Raw genomic sequence first — 17,073 nt, 5'->3', positions numbered from 1 at the left:
CAGGTGCTGAGCCTGCCACCACCCAGGTGCTGTCACCTCCCCTGGATCGTGCATCGGCATGAACCTTGTAGGTGTCACTGAGGGGTGCTGGGCTCTCCCCAGCCTGGTAATGAGCATCAGCCCTGGCAGAGCCGAGGGTAACTCAGCCCCCAACGTGAGAGAGCCTGGTTACGGATATGTCTGTGGCAGCGGTCACCCCCGGGCACCGGATGAGAAGCAGCACCCCACGTGTGGGCACTGCCAGCTCGGACCAGGCTGGAGCCTCAGTGTCCCTGCACCAGCCCCAGCCCCTCCACCCCCGTGAGCCTGGAGCCTCGTTGTGCCCTCTTGCTCTGGTCGCAGCCGTCCCCGCAGCCTGGACCACCTGGGGATGTGTGGGCTGGAGTGCGATGGGGTGTCTCTGCTGGAAAACATCTGCCCAGATGTGCCCAGCCGCTGGAGGGTGGCTGAGGATGTGGAGGACTCCACTGCTGCTGCCCAGGTACAGCCAATGTCCAAGCCCTCTCTAACCCATGATGAAGCCCAGAGCTCCTCACGAGGACAGTTTCTTCTGCTAATGAAGCAGCGACTGACGGTGAATGACCACTCCTGGGGCTTAGATTTCAGAGGTCTTTGTTATGCAGGTGCTGGTAACCCAATCTCCCAGGCTTGGCTTCCTGGCAGCAGATCCGATAGCATGCCTGTCCCTGAAAGGTGAGCCCCTTCCCACTGCCACAGCCACCAGCAGACATTGGCTGGGGAGCTGCTGGTGGCTCAGGCCCCCGATGCTCCCCACAGGACTGCCACAGCCCCCTGGGATGGCACAGCCCTTCTGCCACCTCCCCTGAGGTCCTGGGGAGCATCTCAGGACAGGTAGGGATGAGGGACAGGGGAGGAGGGGAGGAGAGGGATGCTTGTGTATATCAAAATGCTTGAGGTCACCCATAGAGAGGGAGCGGGGATTTGGTGGCCTCCAGGAGAGGTTTGTAAATATGCTGGTGGGTACTAGACCCACCCTGAGATGAGGCTGGACCCCTCAACTGCTCCCCACCAGCCTGCATGCCCATCCCCTGCTGCCGACAGCCGTGCCATGGTAGCTTGGCACAGCCCGGGGCTGGCGAGGAGCAGGGCTGTGGCACTGCCTGGTCCTCCGGGCGCTGCTTCCCTGCCCACCCGGCTGGCCCGCTCCTGCCCACACTGTCTTCCCCACCGACCCAGAGCCCAGGCAGGGTGCTGAGGTCCAACCAGCCCCCAGCCCCCACAGGACATAAGGGGCATTTGGCAGAGCTCCTGGCAGAGATGCAGGGGTGGCACCAGGGAAAACGCATCCCCTTTGGATGCAGGCAGAGCCATCTGTAGTGGCAGGGTCCTGCTTTTCTAGGCAGGGCTGTCCATGGGCGCCGGCTCTACTGCGGCCATACCTTCTGCCAAGCCTGCCTGAAACGCCTTGACGCCGTCGCCAATGAGCAGCGCTGGATCCCCTGCCCACAGTGCCGCCAAAATACGCCCACGCCGCGTGGCGGCGTTGCCATGCTCGACCTTGACTTGGCCACCTTCCTTGCTGTCAAGGCTGACAAGGAGCATCCCCGGGTGGCCGGCAGGTCCCAACCCGACTTGGCCACCAAGGGCTTGTGCAAAGAGAAGGCGGTCACCCAGCAGCCGACGGGGCTGTGCCAAGAGGCAGGGCTTCCAGCACCGTTCCCCCGAAGCAGCTGCTGCCGGCTGTGCCTGTGCTGTGGGGTGACGGCAGCCTTTGAGAGCTGAGCAGGAGGAGGGGGCTGCTGGCAGTGCACGGGCAGCTGAGCTCCTGGGGTGCAGACTGGGACCATTTTGGGGGACCCCAAACTGTGTACCAGACCCACATCAGGACAGTAGTGGTGGGGCTGTGCTCGCAGCCTGGGAAGGGCTTCAGCTTGCTCAGGGCTCGCTGTTCATCTTGCCAGGATTTGGGGTGAAATGGGGGGCTGAGGATGCTCCCACTCCCTCATCCTGCCCACCCACCCCTCTGACAACTCAGAAACCTGGTCCAGCCATCATGGATGTCCCCACCCCCTGGCCCAGGGCTTGCTCACACCTGACCTCTCCGTGCACAGTGCTCTGCAAGCAGGGACACCCTTGCCGAGCATCCCCCAGCCAGGGCACACGGGAGCCTTGCACAGTGCAGCAACACAGCGATGCTCTGGGGAGCGTGTCCGGCACCTTGAAAGCTTCGCGCCTATTAAACAACTCTCTGTTGGCCCTGCTGGGCTTCGTATCTTGGTCATATTTGTTGGTAAACCTTGGGCTAGCCCGGGGCAAGCCATGCCTGTGGTGGGGGCCGGATGGGGAGAAGTGACCTGCCCTGCCAGATTGCTTTCCTTTAAGTGTTTGCTCTGTTGGTCATTTGCATGAGAAATTTGGGTGTCGGGGTAGCTGAACAGTTGAAAACAAGGATGATGGAGCCTACAGGAACTCCTGCTTGGCCTTGTGCTCCATGGCTCGTGCCAGGTTTGGTTTTTCTGCCTGACCCTCTCCCCCCCTTCCTGCCTGCACACCTGCCTGCAGTCCATACAGAAGTCCCTCCGCTGTTTTTCCAGGTTGTGTCTTTGTGTGGCTTTCCCTGCCTGACTCCAAACAGGGGGTGCAAGGACGAGAGCCCAAACATCTGGGTGTGGGTTTAACAGAGGCCAAATGAGGAGGACTGGGGTGCACCAGGGTGATATTAGTACAGTTCTTGGGCAGGACTTGGTGTTACCTGGGCAGCTCTTGTGGTCCTTCCTCAGAGCCCATTTTCTGTATCTGTTTTCCATGTGGTTTATAAGCTCTTGCAATATCCCAGCAATCAGGCATCACTGGCTGCCCCTCGGAGCTCAGCAGGGGACCCCGGCCTGCGCCTCCCTGGGGCCAGCAGTGATCTCCTGCCCCCTGGGCAGTCCTGGTGCTTGGCTGTCCCCTGCACTGGGTGCCAGGGATGCAGCCAGAGAAGTCCAGCGCCCCTGCATGCACAGCACCCATACTGTGCACAGTACCCCCCCTATTCACAGCACTCACATCGTGCACAGCGCCCATGCACAATTCTGCCACTTGGTGTCACCGGCCATAAAAAAGTCAGAGCTGAGATGTGCCCAGCAGACCGCAACCTGGGGACCTTCCAGCCATGGGATCAAGGGCACCAGGGATGCCCCAGGGCAAAGGTGCCCAGAGGGGACAGAAGAAGCATGGTGTGGTTCAGGGACTCCTTGGGGTGGGCTTCTGCCTGCCTTGGATCTTTAATTACATGGAAACATGCAATAAATTAAAGCCTTCAAGGACAGGATAAAAGCTAACATGGAGCCTTAAAGCACCTTCCCCTCTATCTTCATCTCTCCCCAAATACTCCACAGTGGGTGGTGGGAAGAGTTTGGGAAGGGCCCATCCCTACCCCAGGCACAGGTCCGAAGGTGCCAGCAGGACTCTGTGCTCAGCCCGGCACCTTGGGTCCCATCTTTCCAACGGTGGAGGGTGACAAAGACCCATGGCTCCTGTCCCTATGCCCGGGTCCTTGCCTCCATGCTCCTACCCCTGCTCCACCACACCTCCCCAGCACCAGAACCAAACTGTGAAGCTTGGCCCTTGCTGTGTGCCTCTGCTCGTGTCTCTGCTGCTCCCAGCCAGTGGCTGGTCTCTGAAGGAGTTTATCTGCCCCTCCATCACTTCATTGTGGGAAGTCTTGGCGTGTAAGTAAATCAGGGCACCCTGATTTACTCCCCTTGGCCAGAGCAGGGCTGGTGTTGAGCCCCATGCCTTGGGGGACTCCTCCATTGGTCAGCATGGCCCCCCCGAGCTGTCCTTGCACAGTGGATGCTCGGAGCAGTCTTTTGTGGGCCAGGCTGCACCATTCCGTGTGGAGCCCAAAATTGCAGGAGGAGGCATTGCAGTGGGGGAGCGGGGCACCAGTGGGTGCAGCCCTGGCTGGGGACAGGGACCTGGGCTCTTCCTGCAGGGTGCTGGGTCCCCCCTTCCAGAGAAGGGTTCAGTGGCAGGAACCCATGCTCTGCCAAGCACTGGCAGCATGTGTGAAGGGACAGTGGTGGCTCTGCTGGAGTACAGGACCCCAAAGGGTCACCAGCCTGCAATTGCAGGGTGCAGGCAATGCATGCAAAATAGGAGGGGGGCCAGGCACAACCAGCTCCAGCCCTGTGCTTGGCCGGTGTCCCCAGCAGGCAGGACACTGGGGGCATCTCTCTTGCCACGTGCCATGGGAGTGTGCAGCAGGCTGGCAGCGAGGGGCCGGCAGGGGAGCTGAGGGGGGTTTGCAGCCTCCTGGGCTCTCTGAGCACAAAAGCTGGAAATGGCCTTGCTTTTGGGGTTTTTTTCCAGTTAATTTTACGCTTCTCACCTGCTCCCAGGTGGCCGCAGGCGGTGGGCAATGCAACCCCTGGGAAGGAAGAGTATTTTGGGAAAGGGATCCCTAAGAATTCGGGTCCCCATATAGCCTGCAGCTGCTGGCAGGATGAGCTGGTGCTGCAGCTCCACGTGGCTGCGGGTTTGTGCCCTGCTTTGGGGCTGGGCTGGGCTGGAGGATTCCTCTGAATTATTTCCAGATGGGGATTAATGCAGCAAACCGAGTTTGCTGCAGGATAGATAAACAAACCAAAGCTCCTCTGGATGCTATTAATAAACCGCCTGCCTGCTGCTCCTGCCCCAGATTTGGGAACATCCTGGTCCTGGCCTGGGCCACAGGCACGCACTGCCTTGCTGCCCTTCCAGCCCTTTGGCCGTGGGGCAGAAGTGCCAGGGATTCCTCCGTGACCGTGACCGCTGGGATCCCAAACGGGATAGGAGCTGCAAGGGTGTGAGTGGAGGACAGTGTCTCTGCTCCAGGCCCCCATGCCGGGCTGCAGGGGGGATGAGGTGCTACTGGCCATGTCCCCTGATCCCCTGGTGTCTGCTGAGCTCTGCCAGGGGCGGTGGGCACTGGGAGGTGACACCTTTCCTCTCCAGCCTTCTGCTCCAGGACTTCAGGCAGCTTTGAAACCGGAGCAGGTGTAAACAGGGTGGAGGCAGACTTTGAGCCCTCTTGAATGGCGCTGCCACGCTGAGGCGAGGGTAAACAAGTTTTGGGCGTCTGCAGCCCAGCCAGCTCACCTTTCTCACGCCTTCTCATGTGGGGGTTCTCGGGTGTCCTCCAGTGTGCACGCAGACCTGTGATCCTGCTGGGTAGGAGGAGGGTGGCCCATGGGACTCACATCCCAACACTCCTCATTTTGGCACGGCCTGTGGTTTCCTGCCAGGGGCAAACAGAGCCTGGCCAAAGGCTGGGTTCAGGGGGGTGGCCCATGGGTCCCGGCAGAGCTCCCCATTGAAGACCTCTGGGCATGGTGAGCCAGCACAGAAGATGGGGTTAGACCTGCTGATGATATAATTTAAGCTTTGTCCCACCCCAGCCAGCTACTGGGGTCCTGGGTCCATACACCCCTCCGTACATGGCTGGTGAGGCAGCACACCCATGGGGGATGCCCTGTGGGGAAGATGGAGGCCAAGAGATGGGTCTGGTTTTGCTTTTTTCCAGCTCTCCAGCCTGCAGCGCACACAAGCAGTTAATCCCAGGCCACACAGAGCTGGCTGCTTACCTGGCTAGAGCAGTGCCTGGCAGAGGGAGGGACGAGGGCATGGCTCAGCACCTTGCCAGGGCAGGCATCACTGCAAAAATATTTGCTGAAAGAAGTGCAGCCCCACCCCAAGGAAAACTGGGGCCGGGAGCGCAGCCCGCTCCGCGTTTGCAGACAGTGGGTGGTGGCGAGCGGGGGAATGCGTGCGGCTGCAGGGAGCCGAGCACGTCCACGCGCTCCCTTTGCAGCCAGGCACTGCCTGGCACCTCTGCTCGGCACCAACCGGGCTCACCCAAGGGTGCCAAGCAGGGACGGGTAGCTGGGCAAGGCGACAGGCACTAGGGATCCTGTCCGTGGGGAAATCCTGGCACTGGAGGTGGAGGAGCCCTCGCCACCTCGGTGGGCAGCCATGGGCTGCTGGAGGTGCCCCAGCACCGTGCTGGCCTGCCTGCTTCTCCTGCGTCCGCTGCCCTCACCAGCCTGCCCTGCCGCCTGCCGCTGCTCCTCGGGGGAGGCGGACTGCAGCAAGCATGCCCTCCGTGAGGTGCCGCAGAGCCTGTCGGCCAACACCAGCACCCTGTGGCTGGGCTACAACTTCATCACCGTGCTGGGGCCGCAATCCTTCCCTCCCTTGCCGGGACTGCTGCTGCTCAGCCTGCCCCACAACCACCTGGGGCTGATCCACAGCCAGGCGCTGGTGGGGCTCGGGGCTCTGCAGGAGCTGGACCTCAGCAACAACTACCTAACTGCGCTGACCCCCGAAACCTTCCTGCCCCTAACCAGCCTGGCCACGCTCAACCTGGGCGGCAACAGGCTGGGGGAGCTGGATCCCGGGGTGCTGCACGCTCTGCCCCAGCTCCAAGCCCTCCTCCTGCAGGACAACCCCTGGGTGTGCAGCTGCGGCATCCTGCCCCTCTGGCACTGGCTCAGCCACAACAGGGAAAAAGTGCGAGGTGAGTGCCCGGAGGACCGTGTCCCCAAGCCCCCCACCCACTCCACACTGGCTGGGCACCCCGCCGGGGCTGAGGCAGGACCCAGCACCCTGGCTCCCAGCCGGCCACGGGCTCATGTTGTCGGTGCCCATGGGGGTACGGCGAGGCTCCCCAGGAGGGAGCCAGACACAGGCCACGGCAGCTCCTGTGTTTGCTTGGGTGGATGCATCCCTGGGTCTGGTCCCTGGTGCCCACCCTTGGTCACCACCAGGGATTGCCTGGAGAGGAGGGCTGGGCAATGGCCCAGCAACGGGCACCCAGCGCTGTCCCCAGCAGTGGCACCAGTCCTGCCACAGTGAGGGCAAGGCGAGCTGGGCCACGGGCACTTGAGGGGGCAAGATGAGCCTGTGTGTCAGGGTGGGCATCACCACTGACTCGGCCAGGACTCAGTGCCTTCAGCCCCTTCCCCAGTGCCTTCATGAACATCGGTCTGATCCTGCATTTCTTCCCCCATGAACCTCAGTGAGAGAGCTCTGCCAGTGAGGTCTCTCCCTTTGCTGCCACCCACTCCTGCTTGCTTCCAGCTTGGGTGCGCGCCTGTCACTCGTGCTGGCTGGGACCTTCTGTGGCATCTCCAGGCTGGCTTCTCACTGCCCGCCACGTCTGTCCCCTGGGAACCAGGCCCACCATCTTGCCTGCCTCATCTACCGTCCTGCTCCATCCTATCTGCCCCAAAACCGTTTTCCAGTGCCCTCTCCAGCACTGCGCCCACCTCCCCATCCTGTCCCACTCCCCAGGGCCTGGGATGTAGATGAGCCCTGAACCTTCACTGCTCCCCTTCTTTGTACCCTGCCCTGGGCTATCTTGGTCAACCTGGCCCCTGTCCTCCTGCCCTGGTCCCGTCTGTCCCATACAGATCTGCCATCCCCTCTGTCCTTGACACCTGCCTTGTTCCAGCTGCCCAGTGTGCCCATCAGCACTGCTTTTCTCTTCCAGAGAAGAGTTTGCTCCTGTGCAGAGTCCCGGAGCACCTGAACGAGTATCCGATCATGGCCTTCAGGAATGAGTCCTTCAGGCAATGCCAGGAGACCTCACTGTCCGCTCAGCACTACATCACCTTCTTGATCATCGGACCGTTCTCCTTCATGGCCAGCATCTTCTTCTGCACCTTCATGGGGTCCATCATAGTCGTTTACCACAACCTGCACAGGGACTCCCACTTCTGGAGGAGACCCCGCATCTGCAGGGGCCGCTGAGGCAGGGCGACCAGCCTTTAGCCCCAGGCAGGCTGTGGTCTGCACAGGTGTCTGCACCCCGCTGTTGCAAACATTTCCCTGTGGACCAGTGAGAGGATGCTCCGTTCCTGGAAATCACTTTCCTTCCTCCTCCCAGAGTCCCCCGAGATGATGCCAACAGGGCGACCAGCCTTTAGCCCCAGGCAGGCTGTGGTCTGCACAGGTGTCTGCACCCCGCTGTTGCAAACATTTCCCTGTGGACCAGTGAGAGGATGCTCCGTTCCTGGAAATCACTTTCCTTCCTCCTCCCAGAGTCCCCCGAGATGATGCCAACCTCCCTCTGCCCCGCCGCCCGGGGGAGCAGCCTCCAGCTCAGCCTCCCTGCAGGGCACAGTCTGACTGCAGCTACTCTCTGTGTTTCGGGAGGCTCCTCCAGGCTACCCTCAGACCTGCACATCCCCTTCCCAGGGGGGCCAGGTGATCCTTCTCCTCCAGCTCACCCTGTCCTGCCCCTTCTGCTGCCCAGGGGCCCCAGTGTGCATTTCAGGATGCACCGTATGCCTCCATGTGCCTTTTGATGCATCCTGGGAGCCCCTGCGTGCATCTCAGGAGACACCGTATTCCTCTGTGTGCCTTTCAGTGCACCCCAGGAGCTTCCATTTGCCCTTCAATGCAGCCCAGGAGCCTCTGCGTGCCTTTCAGTTTGCCCCAAAGTCCTTCTTGGGGCCTTTTGGTGCCCCCAGCACTCCCCATCTGCCATTCAGTGACCCCAGCAGCCCCAGCATGCCTTTCTGTGCCCTCAAGACCCCTTGGCTTGGCTTTTTGTGCATCCAAATGCCATCTGTTTGGCTTTCTGTGTCCTGACAGGCATTGATTTGCCTTCTGGTGTGCCCCAGAGCTCTCCATGTGCCTTTTGGTGCACTGCAAGAACTCTGTGTGTTTTGGGGGGACTCCAGAGCCTCCATGGGACTTTCAGAAAGCCCCAGATCCCTCCATGTGCTGCCCAAGGACAGGGCAGGTTGCAAAATGTTTCTTTTGATAGCTTTTTTTCCTTGAGACAGGGCTGCTGGTGCTGAGAAGGCTCAGCCAACAACCAAGATCTAGGGTGAGGCTGAGGTTTAGGATGAGGGTTGGAAAGAGACAAAACCTTGAGCTCCCGCTGATGCAGTTTGGCAAAGGGGCTGCCAAAGGATGGGTGAGGCTGCACAGTGGTTCCCCCCCCAGTAGCTTTTCTCCTAGGCTAAAGCTCATCCAAGGCCAAGGTCTAGGGTTAGCTCAGTGATGGGAGTGGGGACAAAAATGCCCGTGTGGGTTTACAGCACAGAGCCTGCAGGCCTTGCTGCTGCCTCACCTCTCATCACCCACAGAAAAGGGCTGGGGCTGCCCCTGCATCTCCCTGCCCTGCCACCTCCTGCCCTTCCCTGTGGAAATGCTTCTTCCCTCCATTGCATGGAAATGCTTAGTGAGCGTGCTGGGAGATGGCCTGGAAGGAGCTGGAGCTGTGCTCCAGAGGAAAGCACAAGCTGGGGTGACAAAAACATCTCTCAAGGAGGAGCAACAGCCCTTTCTGGCATGAGTTCTTACTCATTGCAAGGTGATAAGAGCCACAGTGAGATGACTGGCCACCAGCTTCCCCCTGTCTGCTCAATCTCTTGCCCATGCAAGAGCTGTGGGACAAGTCAGGGATGTGGTGGGGGGGGGTTAGTGCATCCTTTGGCAAGCTCTTGGCAAGGGTTAAATAAATCATGCAAAGAATAAACCAAATGTCACAATTTTTACTTTCAAGAGAGAAACCAACCCAGCGTGCTGCCACACTGCTCAATTCCCACTCGGCTCTTCCTGCGGTGCCTCTCCCCAGCGAGGGGTGTGAGGTGAAAGCAGCAGCTCCTCCAGTGCTACCAGCCCTGCACCTGGGATGGCTGCAGGACCTCTGCCAGGATCAGCCCCTTGCACGGCGCCTTTCCCAGGAGCAATCCCAGCTCTCCCAGACCCTCTCTATTGACAGCACTCAGTCCTTCCCGAGAAGACCTGGGCTTCCCATTTGGAGCTAGGACCCCGCTTGTCATCCTGCAAGGCCCCACTCCTCCTCCTAGATCGTCCTGAGGCTGAGACCTCCATGGAGGTTGGGCTGGTGGTCTCAGCACATAGGGAGCATGCTGTGAACGAGTGATGTTGCTTCAGTTCAGCCCAGGGGAGCTGCCTCTCTGTTTTGCAAATCCCTCGGGGCACCTCCCTACAGACGGGCTGATGTGTGGGGACATCCCCAGATGCCTTCGTCCCTGCAGTCGGTCCTCTGTTCCCAAAGGCCAGCCCCACTGGCAATGCCCCACACGGGCTCCCAGGAGCTGGGGAGCACAGCAGTGGCAGGGGACCGTTTTCCCCTGGATGGCAGTGGGTGAGAGCCAGCTGGCATGGTGCTGGCATTTGGACAGTTTCAGACTGTCCCCAGCCCTCTGCTGCCAGGCCTGTCCCACCACACTGGCTGTTCAGGCTGTCCATCAGCCTGGCATCCCAGAATGGTGATGCCCCTTCCCTCCCGGTCTTCCCTGCAGCTCCTGGCCTTTCTCCCTGCTGGCTTCTCCGTCCCTCCCCGTTCCCCCACCTTTCACTGTTTGCAAACCCTGCAGCAGTGCTGGGTGAGGCTCTGATTCAGCACGGGGCTCCCTGCCAGCTTTGCCAGAAGGCAGAGATGGAAAGAGGCACACGGCACTGGAATAAACCACTTCATGATCCAGTCTAGACTTTACTGAGCTCTTGCAAAAACTTGGTATTAATGTTACATTGACGTATAAAGTAGAATGGGTCCAATTTCTCAGCTGGAGCAAGATGAACTTGATGGAGCCACTGCAGTCAGTGGGATGATGCTCACAGACCTCAGCTGCCGTCTGAAAATCCTGCCTGCGAAGGCTGCCGACCCTCAGGGGGAAGCCCCATCTGCTTGGCTGGGGCAAGGAGAAGGCAGTTCATGCCGCTGGGGCTTGGTACCACGTTGCAGGTGGGTCTTCTGCCTTCACAGGAGGTGGGATGCAATGGTGCCCGTGTGCATGCTGTAGCTGCTCATCACCAGCCTGGCTGATGCCAGATGCTTCCTCGACGCTGGTGTTTCTGCACCCGCTCACAGCACCCACGGGGAGGGTGCTCAGGGCTGCGGGCACATGGGCACGTATGTTTGAGGGGGAGGAAGGTGTAGGGAGGAACGGCGTCAGCCTGTCTCGTTTGGTTCCCTTCTCCTGAACTGGGATCCGGTTTCCAGTCCTCCAGGTTCAGGTGGATGCAGCCACGTGAGCTGGGGTTTCTGGGCTGCCACGGGAGCTGCTGGCAAGCTTGAACTGCAGGTGAGTGTGGCAGGGAAGCTGCCAGTGCCTGCTGTGGTGCCCCAACACTGCAAGCAGGCTGGGTAACCACTACGGACACTGCAGCACGCAGCAGGCCACAACTGGCCAGCAGCATCTCTCCTTGCATTGCTGGTGCTGAGGCAGTGTGGAGCATGGCTAAAGGTCAATGCAGCCATCCAGAGCCATTCCCCACGGAGATGTTCCTGGCCAGGAGAGCCACGGTGTGAGAGCTACATGCTGGCCATGGCCAGGTCCTGGGGATGTCTTCTGTGCAGGGGAGGTGGCGAGCCAGGATCTTGGCTGACAGCATGTTATGAGCTCCAGAGTACCACGTTTAGCACAGGAGCGGGGGCTGCTGGGCTGGGAGCACTCCTGCTGCAAACAGACCACGTACAGGAGCCAAGTCATAGCCACGGGCTGATGGGAGGGAGGATCAGGGGGTTCATCCCCTGCGAGGAGCAGAGCACACATCTTCCAGCCCTGCCACAGAGGTGGGGGTCACTCAGCACAGCAGGAACACATGCCCAACCTGTCGAACCATGGTGGCTGCTCCAGCTGCTCGGGACCATGAGCACATCGCACTGGAGCCCTCCGGGGTGGTGGGAGACGTGGAGCACACGTCTGAGGGGCTGTGCATGTGCTGAGAAGCCTGAAGCCTGCAAAGTGAAGCACATGTTTGTCGTCTGGCACCAGCCCTTCCCCGCTATCATGGGAGAGCAGGCACCGTGTGCCTTTCGAAGACCTTTCCCCTTGCACGTAGCCAGTCAGTGGCAATACTGATTATCAACAGCACTGGTTGGAAGCAATTATCTCTGTACAGTGAAGTCCAAACCATGTCCTGGTTCTGCCGTGCATTCTGGGGCACGAGCATGGCAGCAGGCCTAGGAAGGGAGGGAGATATACAATGAAGTCACTGTGTATGGATGAAGGATGCTTTCCTCCCATCTCACCCAGAAGAACCCATCAGTGTCCCTTGAAAGGCAGTCCTGGCTGTGCCTTCCTACTGTGTTGGGCAAGGACTGATGGCCCTCGGGGAGAAGGTCACACCACAGTGCTGACTGAGGGGTCGGAGAGGTTGAGCTGGCCGGTGATGTCGGTGGGATGATATTGCTGCAACACACAAATACACAGACAAGGAGAAAGAAGTGTTAGGCAGTTCTGGCACTTGCCCCCGCCTCTACTTACATCCCATGTGTCCCTACAGGATATCTCTTGGGGGTGATGCAGCAGCCCAAAACCTGCTGCTGGCTGAGGTCCCCTTCCCAATGCAATCCAAGCTTGTGCAGAGGTCGTTGCAGACACTCTCCAAGCACCCTACAGCTGGGCAGGGAGGACGCCCAGGAGCACGGCGCAGCTTCTGCAGAGCGTGGCAGCCGCGTCACCTGCTGAGCGAGCCCCGCTCTGCTCTGGGAGAGCTACAAGACAAAACCTGTGACTCATCAGCCCAGCCCACGGCTGAACCTGTGTTTGGAGGGTCTGTCTGGGTTTCGGCATCTCTCTGGTGCCAGATCAAGCTGTGCTTTGAGGCCAGGGCTTTTCACCTCCTTGCTTGAATGACTCTGCTTTGACTATCCTTTCATGCAGGTGAGGAGATGTGCGGTGTAGTTGACGTGCAATAATCCGTAGCGTTAATTGCTAATGTGAAAATACAGCCTGTGTTGGGGATGTGGCCTGGATTTGGGGTTCTGCGCTCCTTGTGGATGGGGGGGCTTGGCAAACACTCCCTGGGAGAGACCTTCCCAGCCACAGTCCCACCAGCAAGCAAATGGGGAGAGCAGAAATACCCTTCAATGGGCAAGAAAAAAAAAAGTCCTTCCTCCCCAGGCAGGGATTTACAACTGGGCAGTTATTTTCTCCCTTCCTCCTTCCATACTCCTTTCCTCTCCCAGTTCCACTCTCCTAACTCCAAACCCTCAACTGGAAGCCCTGTCCAGTCCTGCTGCGAGAGCGGGTGGCACAGAACATCTTGCACTGCTGTCTGGGGACCTAAATTGGTGCCGGGGCAGGAAAGGGTCTCGGTTGGTCTTGTGTGCTGCAGCGCGGACCCTCTCCAGTGATGTTTGCCCGGCCCTTGCACCACGCTACCCAGAAGGGCTGCCATTTTGCTGGGCTCCCGGGGGGGCTCCTCGGTGACGGGATTTTACCCGTCTTGCATTGGTCAGTGGTGACTGTGGCCCCCGTGGTGCTGCTGGCGGCTCTGGCACTGTGGCTACCCTGCACGGCTCTACACCCTGCCTCCTGCCACGGGGAGGTCTGGGGTCCCCCCAGGCGTTGCGTGGGGTCCTCGGGGCTGCCCTGCTCTGCTTAGTTTTGTGCTTCACCAGGACCCCTCGGTGAGGAGCTGCTAGGGCAGGGGCGGGAGCCAGCACGCTCCCGTCTCTCTGGTACACGTGCTGGGGACGTGCTGACACCCAGGGAGCATCTCATGGGATCATTCTTTCATTTAGGGGACTAGCTAATATTAAAATGGAGCCTCTGAGAAGTTCCTTGCTGTGGCCTTGCTTTGCTGAGTGGCAACACCTCGGCCGTCGCCCATTTGCACAGAGGACGGACGAGGCGATCCTGAAGTCGCTCTGCCGCCCTGGGGGGAGCTTTTTGTGGCTATTCATCAGTCCACCAAAAAACACCCCTCTCTCCCAAAAATGGGTGCAGCCACCCCCTTCTTGTGAAAAATTAGGATTCCAGCTAAATGCAATCTTTCCTTTCCATAGCAAAATGGCTGGGAGGCGTGCGCTGGCAGGACGGGGCTTGATTCCCCACAGGGAGGAGAGGCGACTGGGAAAGGGGAGAGGCTGGGTGACTCACTGGTGGAGAAGAAGGAGGAACCTGAGATACAAAAAGGAACGGGCAGAAGAAAGGTCCTTTGTTAAATATCCTGCCTGATGCAAGCCGGGGGGAGGGGGGGAGGGGAAGCGGTGTGTGCATGTGTGTGTGCGTGTGCCTCGGTGCATGTGTACGTGTGGCTGCTGCGGTGGAAAGCTGGAGGTCTAGCAGGGCAGGCTGGGGCGTTCTGGCCTCTCTGCACAGCTCCGGGGGTGGGAAACGCTAAAATAACCAAGCAAAGTGGGGAATCTGGCCAGCAAAATTAAAATACAAGAGCATGGCTTTTGATTTGAAAGCATATCTCCTCCAATCACAGAGTTATCACAGGGTAACATTCTCATTTACTTTTTTTGTGTAGAGTTCATGCATGCAATTTTTAATAATAAAAATTAAAAAAAAAGGAAAAGAAAAAAAGCAAGAAAACTGTCATATCAAAACTATGTTAAAGTAGAACTAATGCTAGAAGCACATATCAGTAATTTAGGGTAAATTATGTTACAGGGATGGTGCAATTATCCCCAAACCAAACATTATAAAGCCAAGAAATTAATCAATATTAACCGTAGAAGAGACTCAAACATGTTAAGGTATGGAAGTGAAGTGAAGGCACCAAAAACTTTAAATGACAACCAGGAAGAAAATATAGACAAGAACTTAATATGTCTTTAAAAATGACTTCAACCTAATCTGGGCTCATATGGTAGTCCCTGGCTGGTGGAAGATTTTCTGGAAGAATTTTGGGTTTGGTTTTTTTTTTTTTCAATTAAAAATTAGGATTCCAGCTAAATGCAATCTTGCTGTAGAAAACGTCAACTTTCCTTTAAAAAAAAAATTAGTTGTCTTTGACCTACTTTTGGTTCTTTTGGGCCAAAACCTACATTCTTTTTCAGCCAAGAAGCGTTTGGCTTTGGGACGGCTGATCCTTCACTGAAAAGGTGACCTTTTCCATGAACCCCCTTGGTTCTCGACCAGCTCTGGCACCATCCCCACGGCTGCAGGGCGAGCATCGCCTCGCAGTGCCGGGCCCTCACTTGGTGGTGACGTGGGATGTGTGTCATGCTGTGTCTGGGGGGGGGACGCCCGCGGGCTGGCAGTGTGACTCTGCGGGGGCTGAAGTCAGCTGCAGTGGGGGGGCTAAGGGACCTGTGCACCTCGTTACGTGTCTGTACGAAATGTGCCGGCTCGGAAGGTGTCTGTGTGGTTTATGCGTCTCACATGGCTTCTGTGGGGTTGCAGTATCGTGGGTGGCTGCGATGGATGGCAGTACGTCAGCTCTGCGAGTGCTATTCGAGTTGCAGGAGCTGCCTATGGGGAACACATGCATCTCCTCCTGGGGCGGTGGGGATGATGTGCCGCGGAGAGGCTGTGCAGCTCGGGTGATGGTGGGCGCTAGGACGTTCAGAGTGGGGTGGTAGCTTCCCAGGGCTGTCTTGGCTCCATGGTGCCAGCCTGTCTCTCTGGCACTCCTGAGGGACCATTCTGCAGGGCTGCAGAGCAGAATCCATTTTTAAAACTCCCGACAACGAAAAGGAAAGAAGCAAGGCCACCAGGTTTGCGTCTTTCGCTCACTAGCTAGGAGAGCCCATGGGGCTGGGGTCAGCCTGGCCTTCCAGCCCCATGGGCTCTCAAGCCTTGCCCATCTGAGACCTGGTGTGGGCCCGCGGCTCTGCCGAGCATCATGAAACAGAGCGCCTCGCTGCTTTCTCATCTTTACAAGGACCCCAGACAACGTGTCCCAGCATGCTACGTACTTATGGGGCCTTCCACAGCAGGAGGGCATTGGGGTCTCTGAGCCAGGGCTGCTGCATGGAAGCGGAGGGTACCAAATGGCAGGTTGTGACATGAGCTGGTGGCAGCACCCTCCCGCTGGCCGCTCACCCCACAGAGCAACCAGCAGGTCTGCCCAACATCACGACAAAGCTCGCTCCACTGTAGGCCTCCTGCAATAGCTGGATCTTGGACCTGCTAGCCTCCATCTTGGCCGCGTTGGCTTGGATATTGGCCCCGCTAGCTTGTTGTTGACCCAGCTAGCCTGGTTCCCCGGGGAAGGGAACCCAGGCAGAAGACTGCGACAGGCTCCCGGGCATCGGGGCATTGTTGCCCATAGCTGCCTCGCAGATGCAGCTGCCCCCAAAGTGGGGGCCATCTTCTGGGATGGGTGGGGCCATCTCCCTCCACAACTCGCCTGTGAGGAACGTGCCAAGAAGAGCATGGCCGGGACCCAAAGCATGGGGAGCCCCATGCTGTGCTGGTCCCCACCAGGCGAGGGAAGGGGAGAGCACGGCTCCACCACTCGCCCATGGGACCTCTGGTGCAGGTGGCCTCTGGACCTGGCCAGCTCAGGGCATTGGGGTGCTCCTATCCTGGGGCAGAGAGCACTGTGGAGTGGTGTGGCGTAGCGTGGATGTCACACCACAGAGCAGGATCAGGCCCAGCATGCTTCCCCGAAGAGGGAGCGATGTGGGAGGTACCAGGGGTGCCACACGCCAGCTGCCTCATTGTTCCTGGGTTCTTCCCCTCTCCTGTGCCCACTGTGGGCGCTGGTCCCCCCGGGTGCCCACTGCACCGTGATGCTCCTGCTCTCCCAGGACAGGATCCTTTGGTTTCCTAACCGTGGAGTGGTTCAAACACAATGTCCTGTCTACTCAGGACATGCTGAGGGTCCCCCCAGAAGATCTTTCTGCAATTTTTTCTCCCCTTTTTTCTGTGCATCCCACCTGTCCCTCCTCCTCCTCACTCTTCCCACCTTCTCCCCCCTGCACCACCCACCCCATCTCTGTCTCCTCTCCCCAGGTCGGGGCTCAGGCCACCAAGACACAACTTGCAACCTTCCTGCAGAGCTGCTCGGAGGGTGCAGCAGTGGGGAGGGGGGACCCCAGACATGGGGGCATCAGTGGGACAATGTGCCACCCAGGGAGCATGGAGGCAGTTCAGGAGATGACAGGGGTGCCCATCTTCCCTGTGGGGCATGGGGGATGAGTGGGGAGAGCACGGGTCCTCCCCCATGCCTGCCAGGCTTCGAGGTGACAGCAAGAGGAGCACTTTGTGTGAGATGGTGGCAGCCGAGCCTGGCCGAGGGCTCAGCTGTCCCCAGGGCCATGTCCCAGGGGTGCTCCAGGAGCTTCTCGGGATGGAGCCTGCATTGGTGTCAGAGGCAGCTGCCTCCGTTTCGCATACAGAGCCGTGGCCCGGAGACCCC

At 59.0% G+C, this 17,073-nt stretch overlaps 3 protein-coding genes across 3 annotated transcripts in view; 2 read left to right on the top strand and 1 right to left on the bottom strand.

Moving 5' to 3' along the window:
* RNF224 (ring finger protein 224) overlaps positions 1–1,743 on the top strand; it is a gene marked incomplete at its 5' end in the record, with an annotated part of 6,647 nt that extends 4,904 nt beyond the window's left edge. Inside the window, 3 exons of the mRNA XM_009326396.1 lie at positions 343–481; positions 624–693; positions 1,361–1,743. Of these exons, the coding sequence (XP_009324671.1) occupies positions 343–481; positions 624–693; positions 1,361–1,743 (592 nt within the window). The remainder of the gene's footprint in view (positions 1–342; positions 482–623; positions 694–1,360) is intronic.
* A 3,084-nt stretch (positions 1,744–4,827) lies between these two features.
* On the top strand, positions 4,828–7,737 carry LRRC26 (leucine rich repeat containing 26). The gene is given in 4 exon segments (XM_009326395.1): positions 4,828–4,907; positions 5,798–5,903; positions 5,905–6,502; positions 7,478–7,737. Coding segments are annotated over 4 exon segments (1,044 nt in total).
* Positions 7,738–14,156: 6,419 nt separating this feature from the next.
* GRIN1 (glutamate receptor, ionotropic, N-methyl D-aspartate 1) overlaps positions 14,157–17,073 on the bottom strand; it is a 34,407-nt gene continuing 31,490 nt past the window's right edge. The window contains exon 21 of the mRNA XM_009326394.1: positions 14,157–15,361. Within this exon, the coding sequence (XP_009324669.1) occupies positions 15,158–15,361 (204 nt within the window). The 3' untranslated portion in view covers positions 14,157–15,157. The remainder of the gene's footprint in view (positions 15,362–17,073) is intronic.

This window comes from Pygoscelis adeliae, unplaced genomic scaffold (genome assembly GCF_000699105.1).
Source record: "Pygoscelis adeliae isolate BGI_AS28 unplaced genomic scaffold, ASM69910v1 Scaffold436, whole genome shotgun sequence".
NCBI classification, from domain to species: domain Eukaryota; kingdom Metazoa; phylum Chordata; class Aves; order Sphenisciformes; family Spheniscidae; genus Pygoscelis; species Pygoscelis adeliae.
The sequence above is the reverse complement of the archived record's forward strand: the minus strand, read 5'-3'. Positions and strand labels throughout refer to the sequence as shown.